General features: G+C 33.1%; 1 protein-coding gene across 1 annotated transcript in view; it reads left to right on the top strand.

Annotated features, from left to right (window-relative positions):
- Positions 1–256: 256 nt before the first annotated feature.
- Klhl1 (kelch like family member 1) overlaps positions 257–27,379 on the top strand; it is a 422,969-nt gene continuing 395,846 nt past the window's right edge. The window contains exon 1 of the mRNA XM_004844289.4: positions 257–756. Within this exon, the coding sequence (XP_004844346.2) occupies positions 257–756 (500 nt within the window). The remainder of the gene's footprint in view (positions 757–27,379) is intronic.

Genomic DNA, 27,379 nt, shown 5'->3' with positions numbered 1-27,379 from the left:
TGCGCCGGACCAGTGATTTCCCCACTGCCGGGTCCAGAGGACCTGATCGCCCCCGAGCCGCGCGGCTTCGCGGTCCGCACTCGCGTCTTCGCCCGGCCCCTCGCGCAGCTCGCCTCGCCTGCTCAGGCTGCGGGGCGCGCAGGGAGCATCCCGCCTCCGCCTCCGCCTCCGCCTCAGAGCTCTCCCGGCCAACACTGTCTGCTAGCCAATCTACTCCTGCCCAAGCTTGAGTCCCTTTGGCTTGTTTGCGTAAAGCATGTCGGGCTCTGGGAGAAAAGACTTCGATGTGAAGCACATTCTGAGACTCCGCTGGAAACTCTTCAGCCACCCGTCGCCTTCCCCGGGCAACCCGGCGGGGGGCAGCTGCCTGCAACAGGATGGCAGTGGCAGCTTTGAGCACTGGGGACCCAGCCAAAACCGGCTGTTCAAAAGCCAAGAGAAGGGCAGTGTGAGCACTTTCTGGAAGAAGCCTTCCTCTTCTTCCTCCTCTTCATCGTCCGCCCCATCTTCTTCTTCCTCTTCCTTCAACTCCCTGAATGGCACCCTGCTGCCTGTTGCCACCAGGCTGCAGCAAGGGTCTCCCGGGCAGGGCACCCAGCAGCCAGCCAGGACTCTCTTCTATGTGGAGTCCCTAGAGGAGGAGGTGGTGCCAGGCATGGACTTTTCTGCACCACAGGAAAAGGGGCTGCCCCTGCAAGACCTCCGAGTGGGGCCGGCCAACTCCAGCGAGGCAACAGGTGAAGGATGTGGACACAGGTACAGTAAGTTCCATGGGGACCCCAGCTTCTCCCAATCTCCACTCACTTCTCCCCGCGCTCCTGTAGTTACAGTTAAGGCATTTCATGTTGAGAATTTGAGTTGGATATCAAGCCAGTTTTTATTACCTGAGTTGTAATCTCATTAAAAGTTTGTTCATTAATGTCTATTGGTTCATACTCATTACTTTTCTTTTTGCAAGTCCCAGAATTGTCACCACCAACTGAAGAATATATGTGGGCTCTGGTAAATCTTTAGGTAAAATGGTTCTCATATTTCTCACATTAAAACGTTTCCCCATCTTCCCTCATTAAATTATGCCAGTGTTCCCATTATCTATTTGAGGTGAAACTGGCTTTAAGAACCATCAAAATGCATCTCATATAGTTGCCTGGTGACCGACTTAGCATTGTTATCTCGAATTCCTGTGTCTTGAATCAATATTCGAGGAGTAATCAGGTGGACAAAAGGATCAGGGTGGACAATGCTATCTTATCTCTGCCCTTCCCCCAAACAGTGTTACTGTTCTGGGTCCCAACTTCCTTTCTGGTCCCTATACCTTGTATTCACTTTGGCCTTTTACACTGTAACATTTAGCATTAAACTAAGCTGGTCCCTTTTGCCTTCAGTGTCTGGGATTTGTTGGCTCATTATCAACAACCGTATTTGTATAATAGGCAGGTCAATATTTATTTCTAGTTTATTGTTCACGTTACACTGTGTAGAGTTCTGCTATCTTGAAAATATAGAAAACCTTTACAACACTGGTCATTCTTTCTGAATTTTGTATTTTTAGGAAACTGACTCATCATTATTCTACACTATACCATTACTAGTTTGGATGTATAATGAGGTTATGAAAGGATTTTCATTTAGATTCATACGAATCAGAATACATTATTGAAGAAGAAATATAGGAAATGATAGTGAATATGCTCAAAAATTTTAATTAATTCTAAAGAAAATATTAGAAGCATCTTTTTAAATTTTCATTTAATTGAATCAGCTTCTAAAAATTTGGCTAATTTCTATAAAATATATAAAACAAAATAGTATATATATATAGTTGTTGTTTACATTGAGAATGTAATAGTACAGGTAGAAAAAACACTTAAATTTTTATATCCTATAGATTATATAGATTTAATTTGAATTTTAAGAGTCTTGAAAATATTCTGATGTGTATTAACACATTTAAAATAATATAAAATTATTATTTTAATGGAGATATTTTATTTGGAAATTTCAAGTATGTCAAAAGTTTTCCTTATGTAGAAGAACTAAATATAAGTTTATCTATTATTTAATCAAGTTAGTTTACCAAAATTGTTATAAGTAGATACTGTGAATACCATGTAGACATATTTATTCAGTATTTGTCTATAATTTTTATTTTTTGAAAATAAAATGTGTTGATTTTTAAATATTCTTTAGCTGTATAAACATAAAATTTTCAAAGGAAGGAATTATTCATAAACATTTAGCAATTCATTTACATAGTTGAAGGAAGGAAAAGTTAAATACTAGTTTGCTGAATCTGCTTAGTTTGAAAGACAGCTAAAAAAATAGAACACACATATTATGTATACGTATAATTGATTTCTGCATAGTAAAATCAGCTGGATATATCTGACCTGATAATATTAATGTATCATTTAAATAAAAATAGTTTATGACCTGATAATATTAATGTTATGTTTCATTTTCAAAAAAAAATAGTTTATGATACAATATTTTCAAGCAAGTGGGGTATATATGGAATTGACAATTTGTGAAAATGCTTATCTCAGTTGGAGAATTTAAAAATACTAATGAAGTACTGATTTAATAAAGTATAATAAATTTTAAAACATGAAGCAAATACCTAATAGCTCTGGAAGCATTGGCCAGAGGTATGTATGAGATGGGAATGCAGAGGTAAGGGACTTTTGGAGCAGCACAGGGTAAAGTTCCCTGAAGGCATAGTTCCAGGCAGTTAGAGATTAAAAGATGGCCCATAGGGGCACATGTCCAAGAAGCATCAGGTGTATTGCCTTAGGGAATGAATGCTCTGGACTTTGTCCTCCCCATATTTGGATTTATCATTTAGATTGGTCCCAAGGTCAGTCATTAAACAGACCATCCTGACCTCGCCCTGTCTTTCCCCTGATTTTCCCTGTCTCCTACCTGAGTTTCAGCCCAGATGCTCTTCATTTGTCTTTTATCCTTGCTTTCTGATTCTATCAATAAAAGGCCATAGAGGCTTCAGTTTGGGGCTGATTGAGACTTTCTCAGGCTGAGGGGTCTCAATTAATGGCAGCTCCTCTAGGCCCCCATGGAGGATGGATCAGACATTGACTCAGAGTAATCTGAGCACACTTTCATCCTTTTGTGCCATGTCACAGTCGTGAACTCCTACAAATAGCTTAGAAATAAGTCAGATTTTACTTACCTTTGAACATTTTCCATTCTTTTTAATTTCACAGAAAGTTGTAAGACGTAAGAATTCTGAAAATAATGCAAGTGCAAACCAAAATCATCTTTACTGTTGGAATCAGAGTGTCCTGTGAGACTTTCCATGTGTAAACTATAGAAAAAACAGTCTGATTTAATTTAAAAATTCTTCTCAATACTTATGTGATTTAGATAAATCTGAATTTCTTACTGGACAAAGCAGTTAGCACTTTTAGTATTTAATGGATCTATTTTCTGTTCTTAAACTTTCTTAGAGCATTAGTTCTATGTTCACTCTTGGGAACCTCGCCAGTATATTAGCAATTATTCATTACCAATATATAGTATTTTAATGTATGATAATTGTAGGGTTCATTACCCAAAAGAGATAGCACTCACAAAGTAAAATACTGAGTGGAAATTTCACTGGAGCTCTATTCAAAATGATGAATAATATAGCTTGATTTTTCTATGGTTACATATCTAGGAGAGCTACACAATGTCTATGATGATGAGTAATCAAACTACATAAACAATGAATACCAATTGTTATCACTTAAGTCATTATTATATTACCCAAATATGATGTCAAATTTAATACTTAGCACTTTTTTTTTCTGATACTGACTTCTGTGTTAAATTAATCTTCATGTGTGAAACAAGGTTTGGCCATTTCTCTTATGCTCTCTGTACTCATTTAAAACATTTTTTTCTCTTTACTCATTGCATCTTCCACTAATTAGAAACATTATTTTAGACAAGTATGAGTAATTTACTTGGTGCAATTTGTTGTGAGAAGAGCAGATAGAGAAAATTTAGGAGGAAGTTGCCCATAATCTCAGGATCTTGGAAAAAGTCAAAGTTTCATAAACTGAACACAACAGTAGCAGGAATGTAGAGATAAACCACTTAATTGCCCAAACACAATGTGTATCTTATCCTATTTTATTACACCAAACAGCTAGACCATATGCTACCCTAAACAAATCTCCATACCCTACTATCTTGATCATTATCAATGAGATTTAAATAGTAAGTTATTTATTTGTTATTAATAATTAATTTCTCTACTTTTCTGATTCAACTTAGTTTAGAAAGTATATCATTTCCTGCTTAGTCAGATCACCACATATTTGTATTGTAGATATTTTTAGCCAAAATTTCATATTTTGTTACAAAGCAACCAGAATATTTGTATTCTTATAGTTTATAATGTTGTGAGTAGAAGAGATACCATGTTTTACCTGCTTGCTTTTTTAGAAACTAAATTTGGAGAGTGCAAACATCTAATTTCATGCTTTTAATTACTACCTATAGACAATGTTTCCAGATTTGTGTCTATAAACCTAGTTCTCTCCCTGACTTCTGATCTCATAACCCAACTTTCTCTCTGACTTCTCTGGTGGCTTTCAAAGATTACTTAAATACAACATAGAAGATGGAGAATTTCAAATCTCCCTTCTGTCTTCCTCAATTTCCATTTTCTCCATGGAAAATTCTGTTATTCTGGTATTCATAGAATAACTCTCCATACATTAGGAGAGAAAGTAGTAAATCCAGTATCATATTTGTCAACATCTTTCCCCATAATTTTAAGTATTCTAAAAAAGCCTTGGAAATTTTATGTAGAAAAGCTACCTTCTAATCTGTCTAATATCTCCATCTTTACTGATTGCACCTATCCTAAGTCCTCATGTCTTTGTCTCAGATAATTCTAAAGTTGGTGAAATGGTAAAATAAAAAGCTGAACCATTTTTCCTTATACTTAGTGCCCTTTTTTCCCAAAAATATTCTCCACACTTCTGTGATCACTATACCATGAAATACTCCATGTGCACAATATATACCAAAGACTTCCAGACTCTAAATGACCTATCCCTACTGCTATGTGAGCCTTTACTCACCAACCTCTGCCTTCCAGAAACTTTATCCTTCTATATGATTTTTTCCTGTTCCAGACCTCACAAACCTGTTTCCTGTTCTCAATAGTGGTTCTTATGCTCTTAACCAACACTTTTCTGAGTTCGTTTCTATTCATCATTGAGATATCATGAACAGAATTTTCTCAAGTTCCTTTTTTAAAGATATCATCTGTGATTCACTTGACAAATTCATATTTCCTGTTTTATGTCACAATAACTGCTATTTTTAAAATTTGTGTTGAAGCTTGTAACCATATTTTAATATTGCTGTCAATTTTTTGTGTGTCTGTAACTGAAGGTTCCAAGTGTAGAATCATATGTCTGTGTTGCTCATCATTTTATCCCCATCCCAAGGCATGTCATTCCTCAATAAATACTATTGAATCAATAAATGTGTCATAATATATTGAGTAGCACTGATGAAGAACTTACATCCTACCAGATAGAATATTGAATATTTATAATGTCTAAGTTAAAATTCTTCACACTCAAGACCCTGGTAAATTATGTATCTCTTTGGGATGTTGGTTACACAGACAAGAGTGAGATGTAACCAGTACTTAGAGTAATTAATTTGCTCAGAATCAAAAATCTTGAAAGTAGTAGAACTAGGCATTTAGTACTTGTTCTCTGATTCATGACACCATATTTCTTGCCATTTTGCCATTTTTCTTTCTTTGTTCTTTTTCCAATCTTCATTTCCCTTTTAAACACAGAGACATAACGAAAAACAAAAGCTCTGTCTAAGGTTATGGGAGATTTCTTACTGTCTTAGTAGAAACTAAATATCTGTTTGAATGTTTAAATGAACTTCTTATAGCACCTTAGCCAGTGCGAACTAGTATCTCATTGTTTTTTGTTTGTTTGTTTGTTTGTTTGTTTTTTGGTACCAGGGATCAAACTCTTGGGACCTTGGGCTTGCAAGGCAAGCAGGTGGAGGAACCACTGAGCTAAATCCCCGGCACTAAATGAACTTCTTAAATTGACAGTGATGTAGAATGTTTGATAAGTCTTATCAAAAAGAACTTTTAGATCATTAGAAAACATTCCATTATTTTGTGGCATACAATTTATTTAGTATATTTTATCTTATAATTAATATTATGCAATATAACAGAAATAGAATAATTGTAATTGTGGAAGGCAAAACAGATTTATGATAGGAAATCTATTTCTGAAGGTCAGAACTATAAATAGAGACACATCTCTGAAAAGGAGCATGTATTATAACATTAAAAACTAAATGGCCAGGGATTTAGCTCAGTGGTTCTGCTGCCTGCCTCACTAGTGTAAAGTCCCAAGTTCAATTCCAGGTACAAAAAAAAAAGATGAGTGGGACTTAAACTAGACACTTTCAAAAGAAGAGGAGTCAACTAAGCTTCATTCAAGGGGGACAAAACCTTGGATAATAAATGACTCTTTCCTCAGGAAAGTGGTAAAGTATGGTATTATGGAACACTAAAGTGAAATAAAATTCATCTTTTTCCTTACAGTGAATTTCAAAGTAAAAAAAAAGAGTGTAATGTGGTAATTTTAACTTGTGTTTTCTTTGTCACTTTACCCTACATTTGGATCTTGAATAGTCTGCTATTATCTAAACCAGACCCACTAAAAATGCCACCTTCTTTGGCACATCTAATTTTAGGATGAGTTTGTCAGTAGTAGATGGTGTTCTACTGCCCAAAAGTTCACAGTTGCTTGGCACCCAGGCTTCAGGCAAACTAAGATCACAAACTAAAAGGAAATAAAGCCATTGAACAGTATTTGCAGGTATCCAAACCACAGATCTTTCTGTGAGAAATATTTAAATATGAGGTAAAACCATGAAAAGTGAAGTACAACATGTATTTATAACAAAAATGCTAGTCAAAGGATCATATTCTATTTACCAATCCTTCCTAAAGTACTATTTTAATTATTTAGAAAAATAGAGATATTCTTCTTTTCTAATCAAAATTTTCATTTTACTCTTCAGTAATGTTTGAAGAATGTAATTATTATGTTCAAAGTATACAACACATTTCAGTTCCCTTCTTTTTGCCCTTATCTCTGCTCCCATTTATTTTTCCAGCATCAGATTGATTTATCTTAGAATACCTTATAAAGATAATTATCATATTGAAAACCAGTCTAATAGGCCAAAGAATATATAAAACGTATAAGACAATTGTACTAAGGAATATAGTACATACTGAAGGAACATTTATTAAGTACATTTATTAAGGAATATATTTAAATATATTTTGGACTGGATTACAATAACTTTTTTTCTCATTTTTCTATTAGCTGTCTTTTATTTCATATATATATATATGAATATATATATATATATTCCACCAAAAATGTATACACACTTTAGGAAAAGAAAAATTTGTATAATATTTTAATAATAAATTTATTGAAAAATTATGAGATTAATATAAATTACCTTTGTCCTCTACAATTATAAGAGATGCTCAAAGTTGTGGCCATTAGCTTCCAGACATTTATCAATATGGTGATCTGCTGCTTGGGTAAACTTGGTCATTGAGATTACTGCACATGCATTTTTGATTTCTTCTCTAATGGCCAAAGTATAGTGGGTTTTCTGCAATATACAACATCCTTTAGGGTCTGTTGAAAAAGCATCATCTATTTTTCTTTTCCTGACTTATATATACATTTTTTGGTGGACTTTCTATTTCTCTCTAGCTCTCTCTTTTGATAGACAGAAGTTAGATAGATATAGAGATAGATAAATTGAGTTTTTTGTAGCAGAGAAACTATGCAATATTTAAGCCTGAGTGCCTGAGATACTTCACTTAAGATTATGGTATCAAGGTGCATTCATTTTTCTACAAATGACTCAAATTTTCCTCCTTTATGGAAGAGTAGTACTCCATTGTATATAAATACCACTGGAAACACATTCATGTAAATGTTACTGAAAGATCAATGAAGATAGTTTGGCAAGAGAACAATGTGCTACAGTTTTATGACCTCGTGGAAAATCAATTTTGAGTGGAAACACTATGTAACACATCATTTTGAGCATAGATCCTATCACAGATATAGTGATGTTTAAAAGTGATCTGAAGTCTTCAAAAGCAATAGGCAGTAGAAGTGTTAAATATTAATTATAAATCCAGTTTTTCACATTTATTAGGCAGCTTTTATTGAATCCTAATAACTTCTGATTATCAGAAACCTTTCAAGTTGTGATTAGAAGGTTGGAAAGCTTTATAATAAAAGGGAAAAGAAGAATTCTACTGCTTTTATAACTTTTCAAGAGGTATAAGTCCATATTTATTACAAAAAGGAATATCTTATTTTTTTGTTTTGGGATGGTTTTTTTGTCCTTTAGTAGAGTCTAAGAATACACAAATGTCCAAGAGATCTCTGCAAGTATTTACATATATGAGAGCTTAATAGAAAATAGAAACAGTATATGGAGGGAAACTCAGTATTGGAAGTTATATTTTCTAATTTATGAATATTAAAACATCCTGAACTTAAAACTCTAAAATTCAATTCTAACACTCAGCTTACAACTCTAAGATTCACCATGTTAAAAAAAAAAAAAAAGTTCAGAGTAGATGTTAATGTGTTGCAACAAACTGTAAGATTCCTACTTTTCTGTCAGCAAGCTTTAGATATACTGGTATAACTAGATGTTTTGCAGTTGGTGATCCTCCAATGGGTTATAAATGTTTATTTGTGTATTTTTTCTCAACAGCATTATATTTTTGTATTGTAAATATAATTCTGGTTTTTAGTAGTTTTGCCTATATCATTGTTATTTGCAATGTAAATATGCCTGTTATATCTGCCTAGAAACTGGAAGATTTAAAAAGCAGTTGAAATTTAAAAGTCCTAGGCCAAACAGTGTTTTATTAATTTTATTAAACTCAGGATAAAAGGATACCTGAAACTGACTGAGATAGCTTAACAGAAACTAGATTTGACTCTCACCTTAAAAAAAAAAAAAAAAAAAAAAAAAAAAAAAAGAATGAAGGAAGGAAGAAGGGGATGGGGAGGAAAGATGTTGTAGAAGGAGAGAAGATGAGAGGAAGAAAAGGGATAACAGAAATTAAGAATTTTTTTCAAGATCCAGAACATTAAGCACTAAAGAGCTGTAATTCCTGAGATGTGAGGAAAAAAGATAAAATTAAGACTGTCATAACTCACTGTCTTGAGAGAGATTCCAAGAATTGACCACACAAGGAGATATCAGTAAGAAAGTGATAATCAAACTTGATTGAAGAGAAGGACCTGAGTGTGCAAAAGTTCAGGAGACAAAAGTCAGAAAAGAGAACAATACACATGGAAAAAGCTAGCAGTCTGTGGAGAACGCCTTTGAGTATTAAGAAGACCTGTATACAGTATTATAATAAGGAGTATTTCGTGTTTGAGGAAACATCACAAGGCTTCGGAAAGAACCATGTCACTGGATTAGAAAGAACAGTGTGTTATCCTACCAATAAAAATAGAAAATCTCATGATTTGTGGAGTTAGATAAAGCTACTGGAAGGATCTCATCTCAGGAATGAAAATTAACTTGTTTTAGAACAAAAACTAGATCTACCTAACAAACCTTGAAAGCAAGATCCAAAAGGATCGAACTATTTTCAAATTGTATAACTATACCAGGCCTGGAACAAAGTTCAAAAATAATTTGCATATTCAAAAATACCACAAAAATGGTAAAATTTTCAATGTTGGAATCAATAAAATATAAGGAGGAATCTGGGAAGCTAAAAAATGTGAACCACAAAGAAGAGCAAATAAATCCATAAAAGCTGACCCCAGATAGTATCAATAAACCAATCTTTAAAAAACATAGCCTATATGTTTAAAACATTAACTAAGGGCATGTAGATAAGAACAGAAAATAAGTCAAACTTTCACATCAAAATTAAGCTATGATGTACAATTTCCAAGATGAAAAATACACTAAATGAATTTCATGAAACAAAAGAAATCACAAAAATAATTGTGACCTTTCAGACATAGAAATGGCTCTATTAAAAAAAAAAGCCAAAAAGCTTTTTTATAAAATGAAAACAGCACCATTGTATTATCTGGTAAATTTAATAGTTATAAAATTATATTTCTCAAAGGAGTAAAAAAAAATCAAAGGGCAAGAAATTCTTTGAAAAAAATGACAATTTTCTAAATATGATGAAAATTGTACATCAAAAATCAGGATGAACTGTAAGCAAAATAAATATAAACTAAAATTTCACAGAGTATATTACAAACAAATTTCTCAAACTAGTGATATATAAAAAGTGAAAACATTCAGAAAAAAATGTATATTATATAGAAAAGGATGAAAGCTAGGATGATAGACCGTTTCTCCTTGATAATGATGGGAATATATGGGGAGAAGATAGGGGAATGGCATCCTACTGTGAGGAAAACACAAAACCATTAATTTAAAATTACATAAACATTATATTTTTCAAATTGAGGAAGAAATAACATTTTTAGACATGGAATGATTGAAATAATACATTATCAGCAGAAATCTTCTATTGGAAATGTTAAAGGAAATCCTTTAAACTCACAAAAATTAATACCAATTTGCTGTGTCTGTACAAAACATTGAAAAGCACCAGAAATGGTAACTACATGAAAAATGAATAATAATAATATTTTCTTTATTTTTCATATTTTGAGACTTTTACCATATACACAAAATATGTATATAATGATAGCATTAAGTATCGGAGGAGAGAAATGAACGTGTAGTAGTTTAAATTTTCACTCAGAGTTTTAAATTTCTTAGCTAAATTTACCCTTCAAATTTTCTTATCTTCTTACAGCTAAGACTGAAGAGACTTATGACAAAATATCAGATTTATTGATAACCTCCATCAATAAGAGTCTAAGATAATCACTCACTATTTCCATTTCTAAGTGTGACTCTTTCCTCAACCTGCCATTCTATTCTAGTGCTCATGCTAAGATTATACATGCTCAAATTTCTCTTAAATTTTGTTTATTCTTGCCTAGAGGCTGGCAAACTTGAAGTGGTCATACTAATGGAACCAAAGACAAATGTGCTAGACTTCTTTTACAGGGATCTACCACATCAATCTTGTAAAAAGTTCATAACTGCTAAACTACAATATGAATTCTATATCGGATCCTGAAGTCCCTTGGACCTTCCCCTCTTTGTGAGAGGCTATTACTAGTTTCTCTTGGTGGAAACTCTTGTTGGCTATATTCATAGCTATTCTGCTGACCTCATTATTTGGCCTATGTATTCTTTTTTTGAGGGGGGGGAGGGTTACTGGGGATCAAACTCAGATCCTTGCACTTGTGAGGCAGGTGCAGCACCACTGAGCTCAATTCCTGGCCTTGGCCCATATATTCTTAACTGTTTCTCTGGCTTTGTCTCCTCCAGACTCAAAGCTATAGGCCTACCGAAGATGACAATGCCTGGCACCCATCGAGGACCTTTACATACACCCTATGTAGAGTATCTCTGACTGCTGATCAAGACTAAAACCTCTACAGCCAGAAGTAGTCAGAAAGGTCTTTACCCTTCACCCCTTCGCAACAGTTAGGGCTACTTCTTCAGAGGGGGGAATATTGTAGATAGGTAAGTTAATTAGATATCTTGTAGGTAGTTAGATAGAGCCAGCATTGAGGAACCAACATGGAGGACAGTCGAGAAGCCAACATAGAGGACTATCAAGACACATTCACTGAAAGCTAGCATTGCAAAAGAAGAAAAATTACTACACCCACAGAGCACAGAAAACAGTGGTTGATATTCTATATAGGTGTCAATCTCCTGGGCAGGGGACCAATATCTTCCAAGAAAGATCCCTGATCCACCCCTGCTTGCTAGGTGGCTTGCTTCACCAATGGATCCTCATTTAATTAATATTACCTAAATAACTATACTTGTCATAATCTTATTGGTTGTTCATAGTTTTACCAACCTTGTGATTTCTCATTGGATCAATATTACCTAAGTGTCTACTTGTAATCTTACTAGTTGACTATAGTTTTGTCTCATCTTGAACACACCTCATCTCCTGGCTTTGTCCCATAAAACACCTTTCAGAAGTTGGGTGAGCAGGTAACACACTTTCTGGTCCCCCTGCTGTCTCTCTTAGGCAGAGACTATCTTTCAATAAATTTTTCCTACTCTTAAAAGACTTTTCTCAAATTAATATGATGTACAACATCTGAAGTATTTTACAGAGTATGTAATAAATTTTAAAGGAACCCCTAAGTGTGTAAAACTATAAATATTTAATAAATGAAGAAGGAAGAGAAAATTATCTTGTAAAATTATTCAGCAAATCTAAAAACTAAGAATAAATGGTAAATGAGTAGATGGAATAAAAAGAAAACATGTAGTACAAAGATAGTCTAACAATTAACCCTCTCCATAATTCAGATAAAATTACCAGGAATGGTGACACATGTCTATAATGCCAGCTACTCTGGAGGCTTACTATGTAGGTGGGAGGAGCAGAAGTTCAGAACCAGCCTGGACAACTTAGTGGGACCCTGACTCAAAACAAAATAAGTAAAGAACTGTGATGTAGCTCAGCAGTTTATGGGCTCAATCTCCATTATAAAATAATAGTACTAATGATATAATAATTATTATTCCTAAGAAAGGGTAACTAACCATAACCAAAAGACCAATTATGAGACTGTACAAAAAACGGGGGCTTTATACTGATTACAAGAAATATGCATAAAGATTGGGTAAAAGTAAATGAAGTAAATTATTTAGCATGCTAGAATTAATCAATAGAAACTTGAACTGGATACTTAATACAGGATATATCTCAGATCAAAGACTATCAATCCAACAAAGTAAATCTCTTAAAATCATACTAAATAATAATGGAGAAAAATTAAAACTTTAACATTAAGATCAGGAAGAAGAGGAGAATATATTCTTTTGTCACTTTTATTCAACACTGCATTCATTATATTTCAATAAAGAAACAAAAATAAAATATCTATTTTTAGAAAGAAACAAGTTAAAGCACTATTTTCATTTGCAGATAGAATGATCATCCATATAACAATAAGAAATAAAATTGTTTTCAGAAATAATGGTCTATGAAATTATTTGCTGGAATCTAAAACAAGACAATGAATGTGACAAAGTGAAAGGAGGGAATCAACTTATAAAAATTAATTCAGTTTCTATATATTAACACAACTACTTAGAATTTAAAATTTCAAATTTTATAATAATAGTTAGAAATACTTAGAAACAAATAAGGCAAAAATATAAGAAAGGGTTATTGAAAATAGGAAAACCATGCACATAAATTTAAAGATCAAAATAGTGAAGAGATACACCATATAAATTAGAAGACTCTGAAGATGTCAAGTCTTCCCCAGGTCATTTACAGATTGAAGAGATTCCCCAACAATAACTCTGTATACTCTTTTTGTACAAATTGATGGAATAATTCTAAAAATCTACAAAAATATTCAAGAGACCTGAAATAAAACTATTTTTGAAAAGATAATCAAGTTAGAAGTCTAACACTCCTGATTTCCAGACTAGGTGTGAAGCTGCATTTATCAAGGTAGTACAATATCAATATCAGAATATAAAACAATTTAATGCAGAATAAACTGATAATAGCCATATAATAAAGTATTATCATGCCATATAAAATAATATACTTATTATCCTCCATTAAGATTATATAAACTGTTATAATGAGACAAAGCTCATTGTATGATATATTTCTTCATAACATTTACCTGTTACACATCAAATAGATTTAACTATTTTACTGACTACTATAAAAGTTTAATTTTTTTGCATGATGGAGGATTAAACCCAGAATCTTAGCACTGAACTAAATCCCCAGCCTTTTGATGATGATGAGGAGGAGGAGGAGGAAGAGGAGGAGGAGGAAGAGGAGGAGGAGGAAGAGAAGGAGGAGGAGGAGGAGGAGAGGGACCAGAAAGAGAAGGAAGAGGAGGAGGCAAGCTTTTATTAATTCACTAAATTGCCCAATCTGGGCTCAAATTTGTGATCCTCTTTCCTCAATCTCTCAAGAGTACTTGGATTATAGGTATGTACTGTCATATCTGGTTGAAAGTTTAATTCTGACTTGCCTTAAATCACATACTAGATTGAAACGCAGTTTGAACTTGATATATATATATATAACTCAAGGAGTTATCTGCTGACATTTATTTTACAGAACTTGATTCTGAAACATGCACCTTGAATATTTTGCTATCTTCCACCTGGCAGCTGATGTGGAAGAATAGAAAGCTAAAGCATTTATAGTTAGCGTCTCTGCCTGGAAAGTTCAACAGGCCTTATAGCATAACCACAAGGAATTTTTTGACTTTCATCTTTATAGCTAATACTAGAGATGCATCTAGGGAGCAGGAATACTACCATGAGCTTTACCTTAGTGCCACAGAGAAAGATGATCTATGTTGTCCTCTATGCTGACTTCTCTTTGTTTTTTGCCAGATGACTTAGAACCACTACTAAACAAAATTTTCCCACGGATACGACATTCATATTCCACTTTATCACTTTGTCCTAACAGATATAAGATATTTCATTATCCTATGAAACAATTTTTTACCTTCTAATTTTTTGTTCTTGTTTTTTATTAGTCCATATTTTCAATATATAGTGTTTACATTTCTTTGGGAGAGGTGGTACGTGTATGTGCCATATGTTCATTCCTTTTTTCATTCCCTTTCTTCCCTCCTCTCCTTCCCCTTTCCCTCCATCTCTTGATCCCTCTTCCCATTAGGGAAAGAGCTATCATCCTACATCCTACTATCTATCATTTATTTGGTTCTTTTGTTTTTCTGGCAGTATGTAGAAAGTAGTTTTATTATAGGGATGGCAGTGTTGGTTCAGCCTTGGAAGATCCACCCCCAAAATTCATCATTTTAACAGAAGAAAGGAAAAAGCCATATGATCCTGTCACTAGTTGGAGAAAATGTATTGGACTAAATTCCACAGCTGTTCATGGTAAAAGCTATCAGGAGACTAGAAGTAGAACAGAAACTTCTCAACAGATTAAAGACACATACTCCATACTTCCAGCAAAAACACCTTATATGAATGGAGAAGATACAATGCTTCTCCTTAAGGTGGAGAACAAGGGTAGATATGCATACTCTTCATCTGTCCATTAAACTTTGAAACATAGGCCCAAACCAAAATAGCCTGGCAATAAAATGACACAATTAGGATAGGATTGGCAAGGTAGAAGCAAAATCTTTGTATGTAGATGAAATGATCATCTACAGAGAAAATACTAAGAAATCTCTAGGAGCCCCTACAACTTGTATTTGAATTTAGCAGGATGAGAAAACAGAAGGTATATATAAAAATTCAGGTCTATGTATACTTGCTATAAATGAAGAATTGGATTTTGAAATTTAAGTTATGTAGGAGTACAAAGGACCTAGAAAAGTAAAAAAAACAAACAAAAAAAACCAACAGTGTTGGGAGCTGATTAGTACCTAATTTTAAGACTTCCTCTAAAGCTACAGTAATCAAAGCCTTGTTGGTGTAAGGAAAGACATATAGATCATTCGAATAAAACAGAGAATCTAGAAATAAAACCACACATATGGTCCACTGAGTTTTGAAAGATTATTTAACATTAACATTTTATAGAATATAAACTCAATTCAAGAGCCAAGGAAAAGATGGTGTTTTCAGCAAATGGCACTAGAACACCTGGTATCCATATATAAAAAATTAAACTCAACCCTTTATTTCCATTCATAAAAATAACTTGAAAGGATCTATGAACCTAAATATGAAAGACTAAAACTATAAAACTTTAAGAAGAAATTATAAGGGAAAATATTTATGAATTTAGAGTAGGCAAGAACTTCCTAGGATACAAAAAACATGATGTATAAAAGAAAAATATTGATAAAAGAGATTCCATCAAAATTTAGAACTTTAAATGACATCGTTAAAATGAAAAGTAGTCCTTAAACAGACCATATTTACAATACATATAACCTATGACCAGAATATATAAAGAACTCTTACCGTGCATTAATAGAAAACCTAATTAAAAATTAGACATAAAAAGATGATAAATAGCCAGTATAGCACAAGGAAAGGTGTGCAACACTAGAATCAGAAAAATGCTAATCATGAACAATAACAAGATTGAATTAAATACTCATTAGGGAGATGAAGTTAAGAGTTTCAAAAGCCTTGTCATGACTTTTTCTTTTTGTTGGATTCTCCTCCTTTGCGTTTAATTTGTCAAGCCCAATGGATTCATTCTGCTGGGTTTCCTGGGGTTGTGAACCTCATTGTCTTTTCCCAGGATATTGTCTAAAATTTTTGGAATGCTGGTTTGGTATTCATGAAATTCCTAAGGTGCTCTTTATCATGAAAGTATCTTATTTCTCCATCAATTTTAAAAGATAGTTTTGTAGGGTACATCTATCTGGGTTGGAGGCTGTTTTCCTTTAGGGCTTGCAATACATCACTCCAAGCTCTTCTTGCCTTGAGGGTTTGCATTGAGAAGTCTGCTGTGATTCTGATGGGCTTTCCTTTGTATGTGATTTGTTTCTTTTCTCTCTCTGCTTGTAGAATTTTGTTCTTCTGTTGGATTTCTGGAATCCTAACTATTATATGCCTATGTGTAGGGTTGTTTTGATCAAGGCTAGCTGGAGTCCTATATGCCTCACTTATCTGTATGTCAAGTTCTTTTCCCCTGCTTTGGAAATTTTCTGCCATCACCTCTGTGAACAGCTTTTTTATGTCATCTGCACTCTGTCCTGTTTCTTCATTGACTCCAATCAGTCTTATGTTATTATTCTTCACATCGTCTAGCAGCTGCTGGATTGACTTCTTATGGTCCCTTACAATTTTAAAGCAATTTTTCTTTTCCTGATCATTAAGTGCAATCTTATCATCTATATCTGAAATTCTGTCCTCACATTGGTTCATTCTGCTGAGTAGACTTTTGATGGAGTTTTTAATCTCCTAGAAATCTGTTTGCATCAGTTTTATGGACTCCATTTGTTTTCTATGTTGGGATTCCATCATGTTCCTCAGATCCTCTATTTTTTTTTTAATCTGTATCCTCTCTAGATTTGTTAATCATGTCTTGCACTAGGGGCACAATCTTTGCTGTTATCTGAGAAATCATTTCTGATTTCATTTTTCCCAGATCCTTTTTTGTTGCCAGTTCAGAGAGTCCGGGTGGTTGAGTATCAGATTGTTCCATCTCATTTCCCTTTGGGGTTGCTGTAGGTGATCTGAAAGTCTGTTTTTGAGGCTTGTTTATGTGTTTCTCATTTCCGGGGGTGGGGGGGGCGGGGTGTGCTTCTGGTGCCTGTGCATCTCACCTCCTCTGCCCTAGGAGCATGGAATGGCGGCAGGGGAGCCTCTTCCTGGGTGCTGGGATTGATTCACCTTCTCTGCCCTAGGAGTTTGGAATGGCAGCATTTTGGTTCTTTACTTACATATTGGGTTTCTCATATGATAGAAATAATATGATATTTAGCCCTGAGTGCCTGATCTATTTAACTGAACATTATCATCCTAGAAAGCATTCATTTTCCTACAAATAACTCATTTATACTTCAAAAATGCAAAGTAGCATCCCATTACTTGTAAATACCATATTTTCCATATTTTCCATTCAACTATAGATGGACATATAGTTGTTTTTCAAGATTTAGCTCTTATGAATTGTGCTGTTATAAATGTGGATATTCATATTATCATTATAATATGATGTCTTTAACTCTTTGGAGAAGAAACCTCAAAGAGGAGTAGCTGGATCAAATGGAATTCCTAGTTTTAGTTTTCTGAGGAGCCTTTATACTGTTTTCCATAGTGGAGGTACTAGTGTACATTCCCACCAACAATGTAGAAGAGTTTCTTTATCCTCACAGCCTTCCCAGTGTTTGTTAATATTTGATTTCTTTTTGAGCAGCCCATGATTTATAAATTGGTATTTTATTTAAAATTACTTTTTTTCAATGTAAAATTAAATTTCCATTATTAGGGAGCTTCTCAAAAGCATAATTTAAAACCTTTTCAGAATGTAAATTATTCCCTCAAATCAATATCTTCTTTGGATTTTAACTAAACTCATCTATTCTTACTCCTGTATTGTCTCACATTATTTCATGTATCTCATAAAAATGTTTCTTTCTACATGTGATAAGTATTTTAGTTTATATGAACTTCAGAAAAACCTTTGGTTTTCATAGTACTACAAATTGATGATTATATGATCCATCAATACTGATAATTTTTATAATAATAATATTTTCCTTTATGTATATATCATCCTCTACAGTTGCACATCATACTAGTCATTAGAACACTTAAATTCTAGAATCAAATATGATTATATAAGAAAATGTTAGGGGAGGGGATTTAGCTCAGTGGTTTTGGTGCCTGCTGAGCAAGCGCAAGGACCCGAGTTCAATCCCCAGTACCAAAAAAAAAAAAAAGTTACCATTAATTTATTTTAATTTCTGCTTATTTTATTTTTCTTATGGCAGAAGAGGACACAAAATACATTCTTTCCAACATCTTGTAGTACTTAAAGAGCACAGAGAATCTTTAGCTGTCATTGAATCTGCTTGGCTTCTAGCATAACAGCATGAATTGAGCTCCATTTGACTATTTATAATTTGAGTTAAACACCATCCTGAACACTTAAGTTATATGGTGGGACAAATGTACCTACCCAAAGAAAAATATAAAAATACCTTCACTTAATGAAGGCTGTCTTGAAACACTCTTCTCTAGACAATGTGCCAGCCTACTTAGATACAAAGAAATACAGAAAACATTTACAGTAACAAAATTAATAATAAAAAGTAATAGGTAAATGATTACAGAAACTTAACCTCTGCTATACTAAAACTATATATTAAAAGAATTTGTAAATATGGAGAATAAGATGTCTCCATAAGGGATATAAAAGTTCAGATAAATCTCAGAATGTGCAATTGCTAAGAAGAAGAAAAACTCTCAAGTTGGCAGAGTCATGCCTGAGTTAAGCATCATGTCTTGTGGCTGGAGCAATAAACTACAGACAAGATGCTTTCAAGGTCACATTAAGGACTTTTGAAATTACCTATGATGAATATAAATCAATGATTCTATTGATGAGAGTCAAACTTTACACAATTGTTCTATTACAGAGGATAAGATTAAATAAAGAAAAGAAGGGTGAAAGTGAACATAGGGAGAATATCAAAAGACTAAAACAATAAAAATTCAGGGAAAATAAAAGGCAAACAACAGTCCTAACAAAGAACTTTTACTAAGAAACAACTATTTAAAAAGACATTAAGAGATAAAATTAAATTGCCAGCTAGTTGAAGTTTTGTTAAAAAAAAAAAAAAAGGAAGGAACAAAAGGAATCCTACAATTCTGAATAGGCAAATCTAATTTTTCTTATGGTTGTTGTTATTAAGTGAATGATATAGGACACCTAGTTAAGAAAATGTTTGTTTTGTGGATCTGAGTCCAGTAAATCTGACATATATATATATTTTTTTTTTTCATTTTGAGAATAGTTGTTGGAGCAGGGCAAAAGAATGGCAGAAATAAAAATTTAGCAAGTTATATAGAGAATGTGTTAGGATTTAATATTTCAGAAGAAGAGCAGATTTAGACAGTGGCAAAATACAAATTGAAGGGTTGAGGTATGACCTCAAGCATAATACAAAAAAGAAGACTATAGGTTTGATTCACCCACCCCAAACAAACAGAAATATATGTCCATGAGAAACTGAGAGAAGAGAGTATTTTTGAATCATTTAAGTAAGATTGAATATTCTCAGGCTTATAGTTGTATTTGAGAGGTTCTCAATCCCTTTCATGATTAGGGGACACAGTGATGGTAATGTGAGGTACACTGATACAAATGAGTCACTTAAATCTTCAAAATAAAATGATTTTTTTTCTGTTAGTGAGAGGATCATAGTTAAATTATAAAATATAGTGCTAGTTTCACACATTACTACTAATTGCCATAAATGAGGAATATCCTAGCTAGAAGACATTAACAAGGGAGGTGGTTTATGTATGAGGTAATTTTGAAAGTGATAATGCAGATTTCAAATGGACAATCTGAGGAAATGAATTGAGGAAAACATATGCATCTTGGTGCAAATGAGGTTATAAAGTGATATAATCAGTCACCTGGCTGGATAGTTAAGGGTCCTAAGGCTTAAAAGTATAGGTGAGAATACTTAGATGACTTTCATGTGAGTCAATGGAGAAAACTGGCAAAGATAGATTTATTGTTCTTTAAGGGCTCTCGGGTGACTGGTAGACACATTTCACACCAAGCATTTGAGAGATCCTTTCATTTGTGTGACAGTGGGAATGAGCACTGTCATATCCAATAGGTTCAATATTGGCTGTGCTGTCAGTGGTTCCATAGGCAAAATGAAAACTAAAATGCTTAGTGTTGAAGCCCTGGGTGCTCTCTCTCTCTCTCTCTCTCTCTCTCTCTCTCTCTATATATATATATATATATAGTTTTTGTATATATAAAATATATATAAATATATATAAACATAGATATATAATTTATTTATTTTAGAGACAGTAGAGTATAAAACTAAATATGAGGCCATTCTGATCATATGTCCTCTAGTCACTATTCATGCCCATGTTGAATAGGTGTAGTTGAACAGGATTGTAATTAAATAATAATATGTCAAAAGAAAAAATGGCATAGTCTCTAAAGGAACTTTTCTTTTGTACAAAATTGGATTTCAGGAAGCTAAGAAATGGAAAATCACTTCCAGTGAAAACATTTAGATCTTCAATGAATTTCAGTAAATACAATTTTTAAATGACCTTATACAGTTACATAGCTGGTGAAGCATTATTGGGAACCAGGAAGAGCATAGAAAAGCTAGGCCTCTGGGAATTTAAAAATAATGTAAATCTGTGTTTTCATTCCTAATTCAAAATACGTTTTCCAGTGTTCACAGGCAGTCATGTAATTTTCTACATTGAATTTCATCATAAGTGAAAATTATTCCTCTTTTTATTCCCTTGGGAAAAATATGTGTGTACCTGTATATTTCTTTCTTTTTTGCTTTTTTGCTTTATTAAATTCTTTTATTGGTACATTGTAGGTATACAACACAATTACATTTCTCATTGGGAATTGTACCTTTACATAATGCATTTTGGTTCTTATTTTTTCCCCATTCCTAGTCCTCCCTTCACGCCCTCCACCCTTCCCTATTTACAAAGACTTTATTTCCATTTTTTCCATTTCTCATCATTTTTTTCTTTCCCTTCTTTCCTTTCCCCTGTCCCTCCCACTACCTCTACCCCTTTGGACCTTTTCTTCCTATTTTGCAATATCAATTATTCATTCTAATCATTGGTACATTTTAGGTATACAATATAATGACATTCATCATTGGAAATTTTGCAACTTTACATAATCTCTCTTGGTTCTTATTTTTCACTGTTGCCCAGCCCTCCCTTCAACCCCTCCATTCCTCGCTATTTACAAAGATTTTGTTCCTATTTTTCCATTTTCTCATATTAATCCCATTCCCTTCTATCGTTTCCCCTACCCCTCCCACTTCCTTCCCCTTTGCCCCTTTTCTTCCTATTTCACATTACCTATTATACATTTTAGTCCTTATTTACACTTTCAGTTTCTCACATGAGAGAAACTATTCGGTATTTATACATGTATGTCCTCTTTATTTCACTTAAGAGTATTGCCTCAATGTGCATCCACTTAGCTATAAATGTCTCCAATTTCTCATTTTTTATGCCTGAGTATACTCCATTTTATAAAACAACCACAGTTTCTTTATTTGGGTTCCAGTTGATGGGCATTTGGGCTGTTTCCAAGTTTTAGCTATCACAAACTGTGCTGCTATGAACATGGGCGCACGTATATCACTGTGGTATGATTCTTTTAATTCTTTGGGGAAGATCCCCAGCAGTGGAATAGTGGGGTCAAATGGGACTTCCAGTCCTAGTTCTTTGAGGTATCTCCATACTGATTTCCACAGTGCCTGCACCAGTCTACACTCCCACCAGCAGTGGAGCAGGGTTCCTCTTTCCCCACAGCCCCGCCAGCATTTGTTATTAAAATATAATTTTTCCCTCTAAAAGAGTATATTCATTAAAATTTGAGGATCAGTTTAATTTCATGTATAAAAGCAAGTTGTCACTTTTACAAGTTTACAAGTTTACACTTTTGATTCTTCAGAGATTCTGGCAGCTAAAATTTGGAAACAAGAATGCTCCATTTAAAATGACAACTGTACAGTTCCTTAAAATTGTGATTATAGAATCTTTCAAGGTATTAGAACCTTATTTTTATTTTCAAAATTTCTTTCAGAGAAATATGGCAAAATCTTGAATATCCAGTGAAAATGTTCTGGGAAATAATATCAGAGATGAAGGATGAAATATATGTCCCATCCTGTTATCTGTATGATATGCTGAGTTTTTGTTCTCTAGAAATGGAAGAATGAGTCCTAGCAACAACGGAGGTTAAGAGTTGGAAGATATTTATTGATAGAAAAGCTCCAGAGGGGCATGAGGGGGACCCGAGTAGGTAGCCCGGGGAACCCCACTTTACAGAGGAGTTTTATAGGGTGAAACCCACGTGGGTACAATGCGGGCCACAGCCATGAGCATCCAATAAGGTTACAGGTATAGTCCTTAGGTAATGGTGGTGCAATTGGGAAACAATTCGTGTAACTAGAGTGGATGGAAAGAACAAAGATTCTCCTAGAAAGTGATGGGTCCAGAGGTCTCTTGCCACCCACCTGGGTGGTTGATGTCTATCTAGACTTCATTAGGACCACTGGTTTTCAGCTGATGTGTTTCCAGTGTAGCTGTGGTGAGTTTCACCTTTGTCCTGACCCTCTCGAGGTCCTAACCCTATCTGATTGCCTATAATATTTCTACCTAGCTCATCTATCTATAATAAGAAAAATCTGAAATCTTCAAAATATCATCTCAAGGAGACTTCTACTTAAAAATTCCACATCTAAAATTTTAGTATGATTCAGGTTAAAAAAAAATTCACACTATCGCTTTCTTTTTTTTTTTTTTTTTATTTGATGCTTGCAGCAAATAATGTTTACATTCACCTCAAGGAGTCAGTACACATATTTAACACATCTTTGTTATTTTTAATCTCTTTTCCTTTCCCTTCTTCCAATCACTCCAGACAATAATGATTATACTTATTGTGGGTACCATATTTGGTGCGTATATACAAACCATTCCAATTCTTTTCACATCCTCCTCCTTCCCACCTCCATCTTTACTCCCCTTCCCATCTGCAAAATATCTATATTCCTAATTCCCTCATCTGTTCTTTACTTTTCTCTATACTTAATTTCTCTATACTTAATTTCTCATATGAGAGAAATCATACAGCATTTAAGCTTTTGTGTCTGATTTGTTTCACTTAATGTTATGTTTTCAATTTGCATCCATTTTCCTTCAAATGACTAAAGTGTATCCTTCTTTATAAGTGAGAAGTATTCTGCTATGTATAGGTAACACATTTTCTTTATCCATTAGTCTATTGATGGACATAAGGCTGATACCCAGATTTAGCTATTATGAATTGTGCTGCTATGAACATTAATATGCACGTATCACTGTAATATAATGCCTTGAACTCTTTGGGAAAGATGTCTAGGAGAATAGCTGGGTCAAATGGAGCTTTTATTTTTAGTTTTTTAAGGATTTTCCATACTGATTTCCATAATAGTAGTACTTGTTTACACTGCCAGTAGCCATGTGGAAAGGTTCCTTTTTCACTGCAGCCTCACCAGCATTTGTTCTTATTTTTGATGATTGTCATTCTTTCTGGGAAAGATGAAATCTCAGTGTTGTTTTAATTGCATGTTTTAAAAATTGTGAATGTGAATATTTTGTCATGCATTTATTGGAAGATTTCAATTCACAGGTAAGCAAAGCCTATGGAACACCAATAAACTACAGTGAAAAAAAGTGACATGTTTTAGTCTAAATCCCAGATGTACAAAAAAAAAAAAACCCATCAGAATCCTAAAAGCTGTCAGAAAAAAGCAAAAAAATCAAATATAAAGATAAACCCACCAGGATTACATTAGAAACTTTAAAGGCCAAGAGTGCCTGGAGTGAAGTATTTGAAGCCCTAAAAGGAAACAACTGTCAACCCAGATCTGTGTTCTTTCTGGCAAAACTTTCTTTCAAAATGAAAGGATAAATAAGGGCATTCTAAAAAAGAGGAGGATTCTACAAAAAAGAACAATCTAAGAGATATATGAACACCAAACCAACACTCCACTAAACACTCAAGGATATACTAAACAGAGACAACAGAGAGAACAAAGCCAACAAAGCAAAAAAAATGCAGATGCAGTGAATAAATCAAATAAGACAAATAGATAAATAAAACAAACAAATGTAAAAAAGAAAAACAAGGAGTCATCAACAGAAAAAGAAGACCATATTGGGAATAAATACACACCTTTGAGTAATAACTCAATGTTAATGGCCCCAACACTCCAATTAAAAACACCGATTGGCAAACTGAATAAAAAAAACATAATCCAACAGTCTGTTGGAGTCAAGAAACTCATCTAATCCAAAAAGAAATTCATAGACTAAAAATCAAAGGATGGAAAAAAATATTTCATTCACCAGGACACTCAAAGTAAACAAGGGTAGCAATCTTATTCTCAAAGTAAATTTCAAACCTAAACTGATCAGAAGAAACAAAAAAGATAACCACATATTAGTAAAGGAAACAATCCAACAGCATGTGATAACAACTATTATCTGTGAAAACTGGATTGATCTCCTAATTTTTTAAAACAAATACTGCTTGACATAAGATCAAATAGATAAGGATGCAATCATAAATAGTGACCTCAGTATTCCACTTTCACAGAGAGATAAACCAATTAAACAAAAAAATCAATAAAAAAAATTAGAACTGAAACACACCCTTGAACAAAAAAACTTAATAGATAGCTATAGACTGTTCTACCCTAATATGACAGAATAAACATTCTTCCCAGAAGAACTGAACTTTCTCCAACATAGACCACATACTAGTCCCCAGAACCTGCTTAAATATAAAAGAATCAAAATCACCCCTATATTCTATCAGATAATAGTATATTGAAGCTAGAAATCAATCACAAAAGACATCACAAAAAATTTATGAGCACCTGGAAACTCAGTAACATACTACTGAACAATAACCGGGTCATAGAAGAAATCAAGCAAGATAATAAACAATTTCTGGAATCAAACCACAATGTCAATACAATGCACTGGAAATGATGGGACACATTGTGAGCAATTCTATGAGGAAATTCTTTTTTGCTTAGTTGAAGACACTATAATTTTAATATTTTATTAGAAGATTTTATAGCAGGTGATATGAAACATATATATATATAATATATTTTGTATTAATATGCACTTGAGAACCAAATATATCAGTTATTAAATACCAATATGTATTTTCATCCTAGGAAAAGAAAAAAAATCTAAGTAAATTACAAATAAATTGTCAGCTATTTGGGGTAAAAACCAAAACAATGCATTATATAAAATGAAAAAGGAATAGAGGCCTTTTCGTATTGAAAAAATTTTCTCTATAAATAATTGGTATATTATCTTAACGTGGGTATATTGAATAATATACAAAAATTTTAAGATAAAACCTAATAATTTGGGAATAAAGTGATGAAATACTGTCTTGGAAAATTTTGAGCAAGACTTTAGAATTTTAAAGTATAAAAGACATTGAGGAATTATATGTAGATTTTAATATCAAAAGCATGTTCAGAAATGGACCTACCCTACTAAAATGTAAAGAATCAGTTATATAATGGGTAAAAGAAAAAACTTTTTAACTTAAAAAATTTAAAAGATATAACAAATGACATTTTATGTTTCTGACCTAACAAAACAAGATTTCAAGTTTAAAGAGTTCAAAAATTAAATCCCTTTTACTCTAGAAATAAATTAAGAGATTTTATTGTACATAATCACCATATTGAAACACACATAAATTACAAAATGTATGAAAATAAAATATTTTATATTCAAACTTTGCAAAGAGCCTTATGGCTGAAGTGAAGAAATAAACACCATGAAGAGATATGACCTCAGATCTAACAGGACTGTTATAAAGAAGACTGAAGCTATCAAGTGCTTGTGAGAGCAGAGAATAGAGGGCACTTGCATCCTGTTAGTGAAAATGTATTTTAGCAGTCATTATAACAGTGTGGAATTTCTGTAAAAATTTTTTTTAAAGAATCTACCATAGTATCTAGCATGATCCCACTGCTTGTTATATATCCAAAGGATATGACATCATAATATCAATGGGATATCTTCAGTGTTATGTTCCTTACAGTATTGTTCATAAGCCAATTTATGGAATGAACCAAGATGTCCACTGACAAATAAATAGATAAAAATGTGGAATGCATACATATTTAACTTTAAGAAAGAAGAAGGTCTTTTTATCTGATAGTAAGGATGAACTTAAAAGTCATTGTGGTAAACAAAATAAGCCAGAATGGAAAGAGTCACACTCATATGTGAAATCTAAAAAGGTTGCACTCATAGAAACAAAGAAGACAGAGGTTTAAGCTGAAGGGACTGGAGAGATGTTGGTTGAAAGGCAGAAAATTTTCGTTAGAAGAAATAAGTCAAAGACACATTGTACATCATGATAACTATACTTAAAAATAATATATTGCCTAGTTGAAAATTACTAAAACATTTGATTTTTACTATCCTCACCACCAAAAAACACCTGGGAAAATGCATATGTGAAATAGTTTTATTAGCCATTTCACAATGTATAAATATACCAAAAATGTGTACTTAATAAATATATACAATTTTTGCTGTTCAAGTAAAAAAGGAAATAAAAAATAATATCTTCTTATATTTTTCAGAAAAAATGAGTTACTTTTGATTCTAAAGAGAATTAGAAAATATGCAAAGAATATAAATGTAAAATAATGAAAATATTTTAAAATTATATAGAAAATGTATGTTTCATAATTTGGTCACCTACAATTATTAGTTTTTAAATCTCTGGCAGGACTAATTGAAAATATAATGGATAGTTAATAAAAATATGATGGATTGTTAATGGATAAAATATAATGGATAGTTAATAAAATCTATATAATGACAGATAAATATTACCCAATAGAGAATAGTATATGAAAAATTACCAACAAATTTCACAAATATATTCATTCTTAATAAAATATTT

This window comes from Heterocephalus glaber, unplaced genomic scaffold (assembly GCF_053883595.1).
Source record: "Heterocephalus glaber isolate CG9 unplaced genomic scaffold, H.glaber_assembly_v1.0 deba00001577, whole genome shotgun sequence".
Lineage (NCBI taxonomy): Eukaryota > Metazoa > Chordata > Mammalia > Rodentia > Bathyergidae > Heterocephalus > Heterocephalus glaber.
This window is presented reverse-complemented; position numbering and strand designations above follow the sequence as displayed.